The 18,049-nt window shown below is 42.5% G+C and overlaps 1 protein-coding gene across 1 annotated transcript in view; it reads left to right on the top strand.

Annotated features, from left to right (window-relative positions):
- Nucleotides 1-410: 410 nt before the first annotated feature.
- PPP6R2 (protein phosphatase 6 regulatory subunit 2) overlaps nt 411-18,049 on the top strand; it is a gene marked incomplete at its 5' end in the record, with an annotated part of 57,583 nt that continues 39,944 nt past the window's right edge. Inside the window, 3 exons of the mRNA XM_082003191.1 lie at nt 411-637; nt 7,658-7,844; nt 8,600-8,737. Coding sequence (XP_081859317.1) covers nt 411-637; nt 7,658-7,844; nt 8,600-8,737 — 552 coding nt within the window. The remainder of the gene's footprint in view (nt 638-7,657; nt 7,845-8,599; nt 8,738-18,049) is intronic.

The following is an 18,049-nucleotide window of genomic DNA, read 5'->3' as shown; positions in this document are numbered from 1 at the left end:
TTGCAGTTTCGACTGATGACCATGACTCTGAAATACAAATAATAATTAAAAAAAATCCCCAATGATGCAGTAGCATCATTTCCCTGTCTGTGACCAGCCTTGACTCTAATCCAGCAAACCATTTCTGTGTATGAACATAATCTTTGATTTTTAGTTCAAGGTACTTGCAGTTAAAGTTAATTCATGTATATATTGTGTCCATTGTTGATACTATACAGCTATAATTGAAGTTGTGTTAGTTTTCTGGTGCCAGAAGTTGTTTATTTTGATTACAGAATTTAACTGATTTTCACAAGTTGGCTGACAGCTGTATTAAGGTATTTGCTCAGAATTATAAAGGATGAGTAAAAAACAAAGATGGAAGATCAGCTCATATTCTTTTGCATTACAGCTAGTTGTGTCCCATCAACATGTTCTGGAAGTTTGATTTGAACACAACGTCACATGTGGACAAGCTGCTGGATAAAGAAGATGTGACACTTCATGAGCTGATGGATGAAGATGACATCTTACAGGAGTGCAAGGCTCAGAACCGCAAGCTGCTGGACTTCCTTTGCCAGCAGCACTGCATGGAGGAGCTGGTCAACCTCATCACCCATGAGCCCCCTGTGGATATGGATGAGAAGGTCCGCTTCAAGTAGGTATTTGTTTTCAGTCCTATACAAAGAAAAACTGAATGAGAGATCTTGATGTTGGGAGTGTTCTGGTGCGAGATGTAACCTTTTCAGTCTTGGGAGAAAGGCTTTCAAGTACTGTGAAATTTTTCACAACATTTTGTTATTTGTTGTGAATTTTCAGAAGTTTGTTTCTTTATTTTTAATGGTCTAACATTGAGTTTGTCTAAAAAAAAAAAATCTTGCTGTTTGTTCAAAGCTTTGCAAGCAAATTAATCAGATCTCAAAAATACTTTTAGTACGTTTCTGCTCTGAGTTACAAATTTCTGAACTTGATTGTTTTTCAGTAGTCAAGCCCATAAAAGAAAGTGAACTGTACAGTAAACAAAAGATGTAGTATTTCCAGTGTGCTGTGTATGCAAAAACTGCCGATTTCAGTGATCATATAGTTAGGGAGAGGGCCTAAGTCTGTAAAGAGCCTCTTTCCAGATGTGTTTGATTCTTATACCAAGTTGTGTTTGTATGTTTTTAATTAAATGTATACTTGAAAATATTTACGTTTTGGATTTGGGAAGTTTGTTTTTAAGTTTATGTAAAAATAAAAGGCTGCTCTGTGTATAAATAAATAAAATGGTTGAGTTTGTCACTGTGGGAATGGATCAGTGTTGGTTATTGCTGTTGTTGCTTGAAATCCACAGCAGAAATGGTAGTATTGTTTAGGTTTATAATTAGATGAGATAGTTGATCAGCTAGGTTTAGGTGACAATTTCCAGGTAAGTGAATGCTGGGAGATAGGTTAAGTAGTAACTTTGAATCTTATATGGCTGCTTTTGCAAGGCTTCTGCTATAAAAGGTGAATTACCAGAAGGAGGCAGGAGTATTAGTTTTATACTGTTGTCCTACAAATGCAAATTCTGTGCAAGTTTAAACCAGGGATGTGGCACAAAACAGTCTCTTGACTTTGTGTTTCCTGTGTCATACCAGAAAAACTGGCTTTTCATGGGGTGACTGGCTTTGTGCTTACTGCAGCTCTTTGTCCATATTGTTTGCACAGCTAACCTGAGACAAACTCAAACCCAAAGTGTCTGATTGAAGAAGATGGGCAACACTTTCCTGATCATGATCAGAGGAAATGTTGAACAGTGCAAGACTTGTGGTCCTTTGCTGGAATCGGGGTGTATTTTGCCGAACGAGAGGATGAAGGATTCCAGTTCCATGCCAGTATTAATTTGTACATTGTCCGTATCGCTGCAGATCGCAATTCAGTTAATCAGGCCATATTTTTAAGTCCTGCTCTTGAGATTTTTGTGGCTGCCCTCAGAAGACGGTTTATGTCTCTGATCTGTGCGCTGAAGAGTGGAAGTGGAAACCTTTTCCTATTGTAACCAAACAGACTAAGAATAAGGAAAGGTGGGGACAAGGAAAATTTCTCAAGAAACAAAATCCTTATTGCAAACCAAAATGAAGAGGGAAGCTCAGTATGAGAGTGTTTACTCCCAGGCATCCCTGAATTTCACGTGCAGGATTATATACCTTTTCATCAACTTTTGAAGGTAGCATGTGGATTAGGCAGCTCAAGGCCAGGTCGGCTGATGAGGAGGCACAAAGGTAGACGGTGATTGGGAAGAGGTCAGCCTCTGGTGTTGCAGTTCCCTGTGCTGGCAAGATAGAATAGTGTTGGGAAGGCCGTAAGTTAAGAGTCTGATTCACCGATCTCTTCGTCCGATGATGGCATTATGTCCTCTTCCTTTTCTAAGAGCGGACCGTAAGTGGTGAGAAGTGGGGTTATGCACCATAGAGAAATAAGTGGGTCTTCGATGGGAACAAGAACTGCGTGGTGGCCTGCTTGCCAGGACAAATAGAGCTGATCTTTATGAAAGTGTTTCTCTGGAAATGATTCCAGTACTGTACGTAGACCAGGCAGAGAAGCGTTTTCAAAGCATGGTGAGGCACTGGAGAGGGGAAAGAGGGGTTTAAGCTTATTAGAAACTGGGGAAGCTTTTGGAATAAATAAAGGCTAAGCAGGAAGAATGGATTCTGTCTAAATCCAAGTGGAATCCAATTTTTGGCTCTTAAGAAAAGGTTATGAAAGTTTTTAAACTGGAACAGGGGAGAAACTTGATAGGTTTGGAAGGACATGCATCTCTGATGCACGGAATCATCAGAATGCTTCAGTCTTGAAATGTCAGTAGGATGGGAGTTCAGAAAGGAAACTGTAAAGAGGAAAGCTCAACAGTAAATTCCCGTCTAAGCATAGCATGCAAAACTAAGCAACCAGATTAAGACCTGTAGCAATCGAATTGTATAAACTATTTGAACTGTAATGTCAACTATTTGAACTGTAATGTCTATTTGTAATGAACTTGTTGACATACTAGGGTGTCTCATAAATCTGTTGAGACCATGCAGTAATCAGAGTACAGACCCTGCTAGTCTAAGAGCAGGCTGTAGGGGATAGAGAGCTGAGTGTCAAGTGAGCTGTTAGCTGCAGCATGGAAACTATATGGGCTGGGATGCTGTGCCTAAGGAGAAGGGGTGAAGTATTAGATCTGACCGTGTGAAACTTGGAGTCTGTAAAGGCTGCAAGAGCAGAACGTGCTGTAACAATGAGAGGTTTCATTTATCTCCCTGTTGACAGGTTATATATCACAGGGAGGCACGGTGCATGAATTTTTAGGAATCATGAATGCCTTTTGCATGGAGCAACGAGCCAGAAAAAGGGGAAATAATTCTTCGCATGCCCTTGGGGGCTCTAAGAAACATAACTGTTGTAAAATCACTTTGTAATGGTAACCATAATGTACTCAGATTTAACATCCTTGTAGGAGCAAAAAAGATATGAGCAGCATTATCATGGGCTTGGAGTTTGTTTTTCTAACTTTCAGGAATGGAACTACATAAATACTAGGAGGCTAGCTAGGAGGTAAATGGTAGTGTGAAAGGGTAAAAAGCTTGCAGCTGGAAACATTCTAGTGGCTCATGGTAAATGCAGAGCTTGTATTACAAAGATTTAAAAAAAAATCCTCATGTAGAAAACTGGCTTGGCTAAAAAGAAATAATCCATTACAGGTGAAAGTACATCCTCACAAAAGGGAAGTTGTGTCCAGATATGGAAAAATTATATTGTAGGTAGTTAATCTGTGAGACTGAACGAAGGGATTTTGAGAAGCAGTTTGCTGAAGGCTAATACTCTAAACCCATCAAAATAAGGAAGCCTCTCTGAGAACGTGTAGGGCAGATGGGTGATCCCAGTGTAAAAGGGAAGATAGGACCTTAACAGAAAGTCTAATCAAACTGTCTGTGTTGGTGCTCACTTCAGAGACTTCTCAGGAGATTCTCAAGTGGAGTCTTTTTCACAGGGGAATAGTCTGAGGAACTGCTCCGATTTGAGACATGTGTGGAACAAAATCAGTAAAATAATTATTAGGACTGACTGGTATTCACCCAAGTGATTTAAAGGAATACAAATATGAAATTGCTCACCTGGACATCCTTAAAACCAGTGGAATGGAAGTGGCACATAGGACACCAGTTCTTCAGAAGGGTCTGTGAGCCAGTAAATCTAGCTTCTGCATTGTGCACATTGAAAAATTTATGGTACAGCATTATGATTCACAGACACCTCTCTAAATGCAGTCTCTCTGCTGTCACACAGTACGGCTTTTGTAGAGGGAGGTCGGGCTTCAGTTCAGGAGCTGAGTTTGATGGAGTCAGTGGAACACAGGGATAACGGTGATATGCCTAATGTGGCCTCAGTACAATCCTGAAAAGATAAGGTCCCTTATCAAAGACTGTTGAAAACAAGCTGTCATGGGATAACAGAGAAGGGTTCTGTCATCAGTTAATAACTATTTAAAGAAAATAAATACAGATGAGGAAGAAATGGCCAGTTCCAGCTTTCTGGTTTTGCACTGCGGAGTCCTGTGCTGCTTGATACGTTCACACGTGAGATAAGAGGGGGAGTGAATTATTATAAATGTAGAAAGCTGATAATGCAAAATTACTTAGATTAGTTAAAAGGTAGAAATCATGTTACATGGCGAAGCAGTAATTAAGCAAATACAGTCAGTGATGATTGTGTAATGAGTGGCCCAAGCTACATGCACACATTGACGGGCTTCAAATTAGCTTTTACATCGTGGGGAAGACTTTGGAGTCCTCGTGGACTCCAAAGGTAACAAGTGTTTTCCTTCTTAAGAACAAAGTGGAACTGTGATGAGTGAAGTAAGGCTTAAATTGAGAAGGTTGAGGTGTGGAATTTCTTCCAAAACAGCAATTCTATTCTATGAATGTAAGAAAACCAAACCAATGACAGTTATTAGGGTAAAGGTGGGCATAGGGTGATGCACTTGGAAGTGTAATAACTGAAAGGAAGCTGTGAATTGAAGAGAGCCAGGGGCCAGCAGAGCATCCTGCTGGTTAAGCCACGTGTACAACACGGGGATGAAAGCCACATGTACGTAACTCCTGGGTACAGCTAAGGCAAAGCCACGGAAAGAACAGGCAAGTGGGCAGTCAGCTGAAGAAGGATCTGCAGGTGCCTTCACAGAAGAGGTGCAAATGCTGAGAACAGCCATGTGGGATCAGATGAGAAGATCTTCCTTCCCTGGTGTCTGGTCCCTGACAGTGGTCCTAGCAATGTCTTCATACGCCGGTATGCTCAAACATGCCGTACGTGAGGTATGGGCATACTGTGAATTCACATAACGACACAATATTTTTCTTTTCATACGCAATTCATGTGTCAGTCTTGTCACTCCAAGAACTAAGCTGAAATTTCCAAAGACCTACAAAAATGCCACTATTCCTTCCCTGATAGGTGGTTATTAGCTTAGGAAACATTGCCAGATGTAGGAAATGTGCTGTCTCTGGGAAGGTGGAAGGTCAAAGCTCAAAGCAGAGGGTCCCATTTCAAGCTAGGAAGGTTCTGTTAAGATTTCTTCTTCACTTTCTGTTGTTGATGTTTAGAGTAGAAATCTAATTTCAGCTAAGAAAGAAAAACATAGCAGATAAATGCTGCAACCCAGATTCTGTTACACGCTCACAGGTGGTAGAGATGTGAGAGTTACCTAGCCATTTCCACAGCTCTTTTCTGCATGCTTTTTTTTTTCCTTTGAGATTGAGGCTAGAAAAAAATAATCTTGCTGTGTATTGAAAGGTTGTTTCAGCTTCACTGTTCTACAAAAGTGAAGGTATTCCCTTTGCATTGTAGAAACAGTCATATTATTGCAGAAGTGTTTTATATTGATCTTGGAGTTTGCTTGTGTCTAGTGACAAAAAAAGTGGTAGACCTTGCATAATTACTGGAATTGGGAAATTTGTTGGTTTTGTGTCTTAAGGAATGGCACAAATGTTTATCTGGAAGGTGAATGCACTACTTAAAGAATGAACATGCATTTGCAGCAAGAGTATTCTGTAGGGTTTTTTATGTTGTTATTAATTTAGTTAAAATACGTAGTAATTTTTCTTTTTGCTTTTTAAAAAAAAAGATAACCAGCTCTGCTTACAGAGACAAAACATGCAAACTGTAAAGGATGGGTTTTATTTTTAATCTGTATCACTTGATAACAAATCAAAACTACTTTAGGAATAGAACTGGCACTCGGTGGGGAGTTTGGTGTTCAGAATTGCTGCTTTGTGCTTAGAACTCGAGCATGCCCTGTCAGGGTCTTTAAACAATTAATGGGGTAAGAATAAATCATGGTTTAAAAATAAAGTCCAGCTGCCTTTTGACTCTAGGATCATATATATCACTGAAACTGTGAAAATAGTGTTAAAGCTCAGTGCTCAGTTGAATTTCACAGCACTAATAAACTGCTGTTTCTGCCTGCAGTATCCTCTGTGTGGTGGTGAATAGGTCTTTTTCTGAGGAGTCCTCTTGAGCCTGTTTTGTAGATGGACAGTAGCTAGAATATGGGATCAGGACCCTAATCTAACAATGAAACACTGAAATGAAGTTTTTGAAAAATAAAAAATAGCTAGATAAATTGCAGTGTTGTAGCCCATCCCCTGCTTAATTCCTTCATCACGTGAGTAGTGGAGAGACTGAATCAGTGAAATGTCTGCAAAACAGTGCCATGTAGCTGTACGTTACAGTTGGCTCTTAATGTAGACTCTCAACCTGAAGAAACTTAGTCTTTTAGCAAAACTAAAGTCCCCAAAAGCGTTTTTTGTATTGACTCTAGATTATTGTTTTATATGTATGCACTTTGTCAAATTATAAACATAATATTAATTATAAACACATTATTTTTTTGATCATAAATGGGACCTACTCCTAAAAGCACTACCTGGAAGGGCAAGGAACAAGATCAGGAAGAACACAGCTTTCATTAGCTGTCAAATATAATTTCATATTCTGATTTAAGAGAGCAAAGTTATCTAAACCAGGCACAGTAATATTTTCTGAAAAACAAGTTAATTCTACAGAAGATTGTAGACATAACTGAAAAATTGAAACTCAGAAGGTTGAATATGAATTGTTTGCTCTTGTACATAGCGTATGCTCATTTGTTAGGAGTTTTGTGTTAAATCTAATGTTCTGTCTCCTAAATTCTAGTCCTCTTGATTTGAGGGGAAAAAAAGTGCTCATTTTTAATTCGGCTCCAGTAGTAAAAAGAATAATTTTTCAGAAACATTATAGAAACCTGCTAAAATATGCGTTCTTCAAATCAACCTTTAATCTTTGGGTTAATTTTAGTTGTACAGATGGATTCATGTTAATAGATTTTAAAGAGATTTTGAGTGTATTGAAACTGATTAAGCATCACTTTTGAAAATCAGAACTAACTGCAATTTGAAGGCAGTTGAGATGCATAATTCAGTGGCTAAAAAAACCCCACCACATGACGTGCTACAAGAAATAGTGTGTCCTTAAAATGTGCCGTTAATGTAAACGACCCTTGTTTCTCATGTGGTCCCCCCCCCCCCCCCCCTCTCCAGGAAGGGTGATCCTCCTAGTCCTTACTTTACAACTTTAATAAGGGAAGAGTTTCTTGAGAGTTTTCATTTCACTTTTAGTTGCTCTGGTTCTGTCCTTCCAGATATCCAAACACAGCCTGTGAACTGCTGACCTCGGATGTGCCGCAGATCAATGACAAGCTAGGAGGGGATGAAACTCTGCTGAACATCCTCTACGACTTCTTGGATCACGAGCCTCCTTTGAACCCTTTGCTTGCCAGTTTCTTCAGTAAGACTATCGGGAATCTCATTGCAAGAAAAACGGAACAGGTAGTGATTAGATTTGTCGTGATACATAAGCACAAATTAATTCGCTAACGTTGTTTGTGTTGTATGGCAGTATCATTGCTGTCCTCATGATCTCATCGTATTCATAAGAGTTAAAAAATAGCTTGCTGTACTCATTAAGACTGGAGTTGAAACGTAGGCTCTGAAAACTTTGTCACACCTCCTCAGTTGAGGGAGATGCCATCTCATTTAGATGCCTTTGCATAGTTTTGGTTTCAGATCTGCAGTAGCTGGGGATATTCCTGTGCCACAGCTAAAGCTTTATTTTTTGTACTACGGCATAATGATGCATCCTTTGATCATTGCCCAGAATCATCTTGTTACATAAACGATGCCTCAGTCCCATGCCTATAAAAGGGGTGCTGGAAGCATGAGCTGAACAGTGTTTTAGGAGTACATGCTTTCCAATTCAAAATTGTTTTTTTTTTTTTTTAAATGAAGGCTTTCAGAAAGCTGTAGTGGGATGGAAAATTCTCCAGCTTCACCAGCTTCTTGATGCTCTTACTTCTGTGGGCTTGGGCTTCTTTGTGGCATAGAGGAAAGAAAAGATAGCTAAAAAGATTTGGTTTAGTATTGCCTTGAAACGAGAATGTTATTCTCTTCTCTTGTACTCTGGTGAATTTCTTAACCTTGTGGCTGTTTTGCATCAAGATTGGTTGGTTGACACAAGAAGGTGAAGTATGTGTGCCATGCCTGTATGTTGTACTAGCAACTGATGATGACACTTTTATTTTTAGGTGATTGCATTTTTAAGGAAAAAAGACAAATTTATTAGCCTGGTGCTAAAGCATATAGATACATCAGCAATGATGGACCTCCTGCTTCGTCTGATCAGCTGCGTGGAGCCTGCAACTCTACGGCAGGAAGTACTGAATGTGAGAATCTACTCCTTTTTTTCTTTATGAGATTGGGAACAAGGGTTTCTGTTTGTGTCTTAAAGAAATAGAATTCTTCTTGCCATTTATTATCAGAGCAGATCCACTCTTTGGAAAACTATTTTTCTTAGGGCTAGAGTCTGCATGTTGGTTACTTTGGGTACTTCAGCCTGTTTGTGGCTTGCACGGCAGAGCAAGCCTGGTTCAGTCACTGGCAGAAAAGGATTTTCAACTCATTGTTCCATATAGCAACCACTGTTTACTCTAGCTGTTTTTGCTGTAGAGCTTTGACAAAGGAAATCTGTAATCTTTCCCGGTGTTCAGAATCTGACTGATCATTTGTGACAGTAATTTGTTTAATTCCTTGCTGTGTATGTGATTTTTGGAGATCATGTCTTGTGCCTCCGCCTTCCCCTTCCTCTTTAATAGGCAGCCTTATAAAATACCTCATTGAGATGCTTAGTTTGCTTTACAGGTAGGACAAGTTTTTCTCCCTTCATAGCCCAGTCTGGGTGAGGCTGCATCAGCCCCCCTTTAAGTGGGCAGATGTGCAGGATTGGAGGGAAAAAACCTACTTTAGCTCCCTCTCAGTAAACCAGAAGAGCAGTGTGCTGTATGGAAAAATGTACTTGAGTCATTGGAGCCCACATCAGGATTTATAAGTCTGGCAAACTTTGCTGCATAAGTCTTCTGTGTCAGAACATTGGCCACACCGTAGCTGAGAGGTAAATGTTCTTTGCAGAGACTCAGGGTAGATGTTTACCATTGTTCGATTCCTCCTCTCATCATGCAAAACATACACACTGTTACAGAGAAGGAAAAAAACCACAGGCGCAAATCTGTCCTTACAGACTTGTATGGGCATTCACCCATGAAAGGAAATCCTCATTTTTTGACAGGAAAGTGAGCAATTCAATTGGTTAAACATAAAATAGTAATACCAAGAAAGGAGATGGGAGGAAAAAGCCTTCAGGAGACGGACTGACAGAGGATAATAATGATGGAGGATTCACTGGAAGAGAAAGCAGCTTTGCAGAAGAGGTCCAACCACATCCCAGGCAGTGATGGCCTGAGGGCAGCCGGAGGGGTGAGGGCAGGGATTGCTCCCCTCTGCTCAGCACCGGTGAGACCCATCAAGACACTGGGGCCAGGCTGGGACTCACCAGTGCAGGACAGACATTGCAGTAGTGCGGCATAATACCATTACCAAGATAAATGCAATTATTTTTTCTTCTGATGTTAAAATAGCATTTTAACTGAGTAGCTTTTCTCCTGGATGAATGGCTTTCATCCAGGCAACTTCCAAATATCCAGGCTTCCAAATATTAACCATAGGTAAACAGGCAGATCTGGATGGGACATATTTAAACCCCATTCTATCAGGTTAATTCTACCAGCTAAAGATTTCACACAGTCAAAAAAAATTAAAACAAAGTGAAGATACCAGGTGGCACTGGAGGTGGTCCTGAAGGTTTTTTTTCCCCCAAATAGTCTTGATGTAAGTATTATCTCCAGGCACTTAAAACTTTTTTGGCTTAAGGACTTCTCAGAAAAACAGAAAGCAGTAGCAATATTGAAATTTGGGATTTAATGTTTAGAGAAGCCGCTTATCAGCAATTTTGGCAAGTATATTCAGAAACTTAAGTCTCCAGAAAAGTTAAATTGCAATCTTGATTTTTGGTAGGTTTTAGAAATAAAAGTTATACTTCATGGACTGCTTTTCATCACAACGGGAGAAAAAAAAATATGTTTGTCAGCTAGTAGCTAGGATGGATGTGAATGGTTTGCTGTCTCAAAGCAGTCTTCATGTTTCTTTGGGATGCTGGACAACTCAAGAGGTATCAGGCTATTTTGAGTTTTAGCAAGAGGAAAAGTAGTATTATTAGTTTTTCAGGAACTCATACAGCTGCAGCTGGCTGATGTTCCCAGGTTCTCATTCCTGCTTAGCCACTTCTCCCACTCCTAACTGCTGAAATTCTGGAGAACATGGTCCATTGAGCAGTGTATTAGATGGTAACCATAAGGCTGTGCCCCCATTATCAAACAGCACAGCAGAATCGTCTATCTTGTGATGTGGAGCTGAGCTGCGCTTTTTCATTTGTGTGCATTTAATTAACTTCTTGTATATTGTGTCATAAATTCCTAGGTGTTGTCATCTTCTGTTAAACAGTTTCCAGTTGACTGATTGCTCTATCCATATGTTGAACCTGCATGCAAATGTCATTCACTAACATCACTGTATGTTTACAGTATGTCTTTAAATGCCATATTCAGGGTTTTTTTCCCTATCTGCACATCTTCCTCCATGCAGTAGCTAGTGTTTTGGATAGGCGTCCTGTGCCATAGATTTTTGGCTAGCTGTTTATCAATTACTTTTGTAACACAGTGACAGCAATTAAACTTAGTATTTTAACATTTCCCTGGTATTGTTGTACCCTGCTCCTGGATGGTACGTAAGGAGGCCTAACATTACATAAGCGTCTACAGGTTATGTTCCAGCTACTTCCCAAGTACAATACGAATGTCATCTGAACAACAAAATGCCTTCTATGTTGTGTTTGTGTGCCTTAGCAAAAGCTGAAAACTTTGCTGTCCAAGCAAAGTTTGAAAAGCAACGTTTTTTTTAACCAGAAAGTGCTGCTGTCAAGGGTACATCACTTTGGGATGTGAAAAGACCACTTTTCCACTTGGCATTGCTCTGCTGGGAAAATCCTTCTGTGGGCTTCAGTTGGTTCATTCTACGTTTCTTGCTGTCTGGAAAGGTCGTGTTTTACAGTGTCACATTTATGAAGCTGATCTCTTAAGTTTTAAGTTAAATAAAATTATATACTGCATAACAAGTCCCACAGCACCTCTCCTTAGGGATTTGATGTCCACATTGTTGCTTTGACTCGGTAGGTCACAGACTTCCTGATAATTGCACAAGAGTCTGCTTCTCTGGCCTTCCATTTTAGAGATCCTTAGGCTGTGATAGCTGGATGGTGCTGGTGGCTCTGTTCTCTGCTCTGTTTTCTACTGAATGGATCTTCTAAAGTGTGTGCTTGAAGTTTCCTTGTCTACCCTTGCTCAGATGATGTTAGCCAGGGTGGAGCTTCTCACTGTCCTAGTGCAAGTGTTTGACTTCCAGTGCTGAGTGAAGCTGGGCCAGCAATCCCATGAGTGCTGTGAGTTGGCATTGCCACAGAAAGAGGCAGTCCTGCGTTCACCTTCTTGCTGCGTGTTCTGCCCACCCAGCTCCTCTTGAATCATTGCCAGCTGAAGTGTTCATGGGGTTGTAAAGTGGCATGGACTAGGGAGTTGATCTAGCTGAAAACACCTCTCTTTTATTTGTATTTTTTGCCAGCGTCGTTTTCAGCCAGCTCAATTCCTTGATTTGGGTTTGTTGGCGTTTTTTGCATGGACTTGGGCAGTGATAAGAGAGGATAAAGGAGCAGAAGATAAGTGGATGAGTATGAGCAGAGAGAAGGTGGCAGTGCCATTTTATATCTTAAACTGTTTGCAGAACTACAGTTTGTGGTGTTTTTCCACTTTCTCTTCCTTGATCTGTAATTGAGGGCGTACAGTTAACATGAACCTATGGTAATCCTTTATGCATTTCCTTCTGTTCATGCATGACAGAGGAATGCTCTGTTCGTGTGGCTCAGATCTTGTTGCTTTGGAGAGCTGTGCCATCAGGAAAAAAACCTTGCTAGCCCATGCTGTTCCTCCATACTTCTATCCTGAGTTAGAAGCACCAGTGTATGAGGGAGCCTCCAGATTCAGCAGCCCATGGGTAGGTGCGATGTAAGTGAAATAGTCTGTTGGTCTACATTGCGTCTTTACAGCCCTGTCTCCTCCCTGTTTCTTTGACTCTCCCAACTGAAAATACTAGAAGAGTCTTCATCAGAAACTTCTAAGGAGGTACTTCCAGAGGCTTGTCTTTCAGGCACCTACATTTTTATATCCTTGAACAAATGTGACATCGTGCAGATGGATGACAGGATATTCTCTTTGATTGGTGTCATTTGATCCTGAAATGTCTCTGTGGATTTGTGAAAGAAATAATATTGATTTTAAATAATTTATGACTTGTGCAGCAAGAAAGCTCAACTATGGGTTGCTTCTTGAAGCATTTTTATTATCAGGACAGGTAAGTGGCATCAAAGGCGTCTGTCCTCTGTCTGCATGTTATTAGTATAAAATCTTACCTAGAAAAATGCGAAGAGGCACGACTGCTGTGAAAAGCCTCCATGTCTGATTGTGCTGGCGCATACTGGGAATTTATGTGAAGCAGATCCAGTTATTGTGGATATCTATTCTGCACTTCATCTTCACGGCTCGGCTAGATGGCCGAGCCCAGAGAGTTGTGGTGAATGGCGTTAAATCCGGAGGTGCCGTGCGGCCTGTCACCAGCGGTGTTCCCCAGGGCTCGGTTCTGGGGCCGATCTTGTTCAATATCTTTATTGATGACCTGGATGAGGGGATTGAGTGCTCCCTCAGTAAGTTTGCAGATGACACCAAGCTGAGTGGGAGTGTTAATCTGCTGGAGGGCAGGAGGGCTCTGCAGAGGGATCTGGACAGGCTGGATCGATGGGCCGAGATCAACTGTGTGAGGTTTAACAAGGCCAAGTGCTGGGTCCTGCACTTGGGTCACAACAACCCCATGCAACGCTACAGGCTTGGGGAGGAGTGGCTGGAGAGCTGCCCGGTGGAAAAGGAACTGGGGTTGCTGGTTGACAGCCAGCTGAACATGAGCTGGCAGTGTGCCCAGGTGGCCAAGAAGGCCAACAGCGTCCTGGCCTGTATCAGAAATAGTGTGGCCAGCAGGAGCAGGGCAGGGATCGTGCCCCTGTACTCGGCACTGGTGAGGCTGCACCTCAAATCCTGTGTTCAGTGTTGGGCCCCTCACTCCAAGAAGGATGTGGAGATGTTTTTCCTAATACTATCTTGTGCCTGTCGTCACGGCACCTCCAAAAGCAGCCTGTCTCCATCGTCTCTTCCCACCCCACTAAGTAGTAGCCTTCTCCTCTCTGGGCTGAGCAAACTTCACTCTTGGCCTCTTGTCTGACCTTGTGTGCTCCAGCCCCAACCATCTCAGGGGCCTCCACGGGACCTGCTGCACTATTGCAATGTCTGTCCTGTGCTAGTGAGCCCCAACCTGACCCAATATCTTGATGGGTCTCACTGGTGCTGAATGGAGGGGAGCAATCCCTGCTCTCACACAAGCTTGCTGCCCTCAGGCCATCAGGGGTACAATGCTGACTCCTGGTGTAATACGTCCATTAAGGGCCCTCTTGGCATCTTCCCTGAGCTGTCCTAGCTAGTTGACTCCCACCCTGTTATCCCACCTCCCGTACAGGACTTTGCATTTTGCCTTTCTTGAACTTCCGAGTTTCCTCCCAGGCTGTTTCTCCGACTTGTCTAGGTTCCTCCTCTCCTGCATATCAACTGCTACTCCCCAGTGTGGTATTGCTGATGAACTTACTAAGGGTGTGTTTTTTCCCATTTTCCAGGTTTTTAATGAAAACACTTAACAGTACTGGTCACCGGTATTGACCTTTTTTTTTTTTTACTGGTAACCTCTGCTGTTAGGCCTACCTGGTCCTTGAGTCTAGTAGCAGGTTATGTGGGAGGGAAGTCATCGCAGAGAAAGGTAAGAGTTAGACAAAATGCTCCATCCCCAGTGCAGAGTCAAGCAGGCATGGGAGAAGGTCTGCATGGGTGAGCAGAGCACTCCTGCCTGAGCTCACGCATGCACAGACAGCACTGAGGTGGTGGAGCGGGGATGGGGCACCCAGGAGCGGCAGTGAGCGGCTGCCTGAGCAGGCAGGGATGTTGTTAGGAAAGCCAAAGCTCAGCCAGAGTTGAACCTGGCAAGGGATGTGACGGGCAGCACAGGGACTGATCCAGGGCTTGACCCTAGCAGGGCGCTGTAGTTCCTCATGATATGCCTGAGAGGTCCCTTGGCAGTGGTACCGGTGCACACATAGCGTCGGGAGGAAGGAGTGGTCATCCGAGGGGTGGATGAGCCTTGGCAGTGTCCCCACACGCTGGGGGAGGCTGAGCTGCTGGCAAGCAGCATGCTTGTCGAAATGGCAGATCTGGCTGGTGAGTTTGTTCTTCGTTGGGTTCTTCGTTCCCTGCGGAAGGGAGTCTCCAGCCGCGCTCGTCTGCCGCTTCCTCTTCCGTTGGTGAGTTTCAGGCTCAGGTGGCTCTGATGACTCCCTTGAGGAAACCTGCTCCTCCCTGCCTGTTACCACCAAGCCATTACGCCTGTTCTGTAAATGCGCATCTCCTGGTGGTAAAAGTGCTTTTCTCATTTTGCCAGCTGCCAGCCACTCCCGACTTCAGAGTCTCCATCCTCTAATGTTTGTGTAGCCTCTGGCTATTCCTTCTTCCATGCAAAATGAGGGTCCGGGATACCCTGACCATTTCCATGGTCTCTGCAGAAAGACCCTGGTGGAATTCTGTTAATCCTGAATATAATATTACATTTTCTTTCCACCTCCACCCGTCACTCCCATCACCTGGCAGCACAGCGCCTTGGTGAGAGTGCATCTGCTGTGGGCGAGGGACATTATCTCCGCCAAGAGGAAGCATGAGGTGTTCCTGGCTGCCTGGGACCTGGTTGAGCATGCCCTCTCAGGAGCTCCATACCGGGGCCTCCCATGTGCCAGGTGTGGCTGCCCCAGCTGGTGGTGGGGACCATGCCCTCTTGCATGTCACCACTGTGGTTGCACTGATCTCGCAGTCCCATGCAGCCTGGAACAGCACCTCCACAGCCCCTTCCATGCCCACTGCCTCATTAACTGCCAACTCCCAGTTTGCCTGGACCAGTTTGCCATGTCCCACTTGTTCTGTGGTGCCTGAGCATACGTGATATAGGTGCTCCCCAGCAGCAGTTGGGCAGAAGCCCAACACTCCCTGATCAGGAGGCAGCAAACAGGAGTCTGGTTTGTTTGCCGACAACAAACAACTGCTACATCAGCTGCCTCCTGCTTGCTGGCCCTGCGTCTCGCAGTCTTCCTTTTCCTGTAGAGTAATTAAAGTTACAGATGTGTGCCCATTTTCTGTCCGTGAATTCCTTACAAGTGTGTCATTTATCAGTGAGAGTAAACACACTGCTGGGTTGCATGTGGTCAGAAGAGTTTGTGTTTCAGATGTGAATCTTTTAAGGGAGATGCTGAGGGTAACACTGTTGTACTTCAGTCTAGGTAGGTGAGTCCTGCAAGTGTCACAGCTTTGGTTTGAGGAGTCAATTAGAGTATTCCTTTTCTTGTGAATGTCAAAGTCCATCTCTTCGACAACAGCCTCAAGACAGAGGATCTCTTCCAGGTTTACTAGGTGCTTCTTAATTCACCAAATTTTGGTATTGCTCTTCTGATCTTAACAGATTATTTCTGTTGGTTATTTTTGCTTTTGAATTTCATTTTCTGTGTCCCTCAGTTTCCAGGAACAATAATTCCTTTGTTCAGATGAATCATGCTTCCCTCTCTTCAGCACCTCTCTCTGTAGCCATCCAACTCCCCCCAGAGCCCATTATTATGGCAGTCCAGGCAAAAAGAGCAAACCTTCTTAGCCTTGCTTATTGTGTAACTCCCAATTTTAATGAATACGGCACATAGGCTCAACCGATGTGTGTCTTGGGGGAGGATGCTGATACAGAATAAAGTTGAAACTACAATGGAGGGCTGGGATCTAACTTGCTGTGCTCTGCAAGGGAAAGAAAATACATGTAATGCAGGGTGTTAATAAGGAGTTTTCTTCTGGGCTGTGGAAGTCATAGGGATAGACGGAACTTTGATAGGTAAAAATTCCACTGCTGACACGGATTGTCAGGTAGGTTCTGCACAAGGCAACACACAGGCTGAAATACCCACTGTACCATATCTATGGAGCTTATTATTTGAAGAATGAAAACTTGCAGGTAAAAATGGATATGAGTGTTTGGGGCTTTTTCATATTGAAGTTGTTCAATGCGTTAATACTGTTAATGTGGGAATATCCAGTCAAAATCTGGGCTCGTACTCATGGTGCTGTGCAAATGTGGAGTGTGTAATTGATGATGAAAATTGAAACATGCCAATGTTACACAGAGGAGAGGAGAGGTGGGTAATTTTATTATTACAGAGACTGCCAGTAGGCACGCTTGATAGATTTGAGCAGCTGGTTTTTAGAGGATATAAATGAAGAGATTTTCATTAATCTTGATGAAGCTGTTTTGGTAATTGCTGATTGACAGCTACGTGAGCTGTCATCAGAAGACTGAGCCTTAGGATTTGAAAGAAGGATTTCAGTAGTCGTATCCAAGCATGGGGTGATGAGAAAAGGTGCTTGTAGGCTAAATGAGCCAAGAGGGAATGGACAGTTGCTTTGTTAATGATGCTCTTGATAATTTTGATGCTGAGAAACTAGAAACCAGTGGAAGAATCTGAAGAGATAGGTTGGTAGAGAGACTGGTAAGGAAGATTGTCTTAGGGACACAGTTTTTTTAACTTTTGGGTAACTGGATATCGGGAAGAAGAAATTGCAGAAACTAGATCTGGAAATACTTGCTTTCCCAGCTGTATGCTGGGAAAATTTTTGGAGAACATTAGTATTTCTGCAATAATAAGGGACACCAGAAAGGAGACAAAGTCAGACATTTCAGACTTTTTCCCATTTCGTTCATGGGAAAAGTAATTCAAAACGGTGATCTGGAATTTTTGTTTTAAGCCAGACAGATGACATACTCACTGTGGAATCGTAGAGGAGAGGATGGAGCTGTAGGAAGGTTATTAGAGCAAAGCTGGTAAAGAATCAACATAAGGATGATAGTTAAAGCCATGTGACTAGATAACGCATAAAAATGAACGTTCAAGGGGAGAAGATATGCATAGAGCCTTCTTAAAGAAGTGGAAGGCAAGAGAGTGTTCATTTTCTCCATGACTCATCTGAAGAGTGATGGAAGATTATATCATTGCAGAAACCTCCAAAGTCTTTTTTCCTTTTAATTAATGTTTGGTCAATCATTTCAAAAGGAACTGAGAATGCATTAGTTTGACTGATTAGTTTGATTGATGTTGGACATGCTGCCATTTGCCTGGGGTGAAGACCATAGAAATTTGAGTGAAAATGGTTGGGTGGCAATGAGACGTTGAGCTTGCAGATGAAGCTGGGAAGGGAGAAACTGGAAGGTATTGTTTCCAGATGGCATACGTGGTTTGCATGTGGTCAGGAAAGGGAGATGAAGTGATAGCTTGCACTGGGAAAAGGAAGTAGTCTGAAGCTGGCATAGAGCAAGGAGACGAGGTGTAAAACAGCATCGTTATATCATCTCAAAGCCTGAGAAAT

Source organism: Phaethon aethereus, assembly GCF_964289735.1.
Source record: "Phaethon aethereus genome assembly, chromosome: 1".
NCBI lineage: Eukaryota > Metazoa > Chordata > Aves > Phaethontiformes > Phaethontidae > Phaethon > Phaethon aethereus.
The sequence above is the reverse complement of the archived record's forward strand: the minus strand, read 5'-3'. Positions and strand labels throughout refer to the sequence as shown.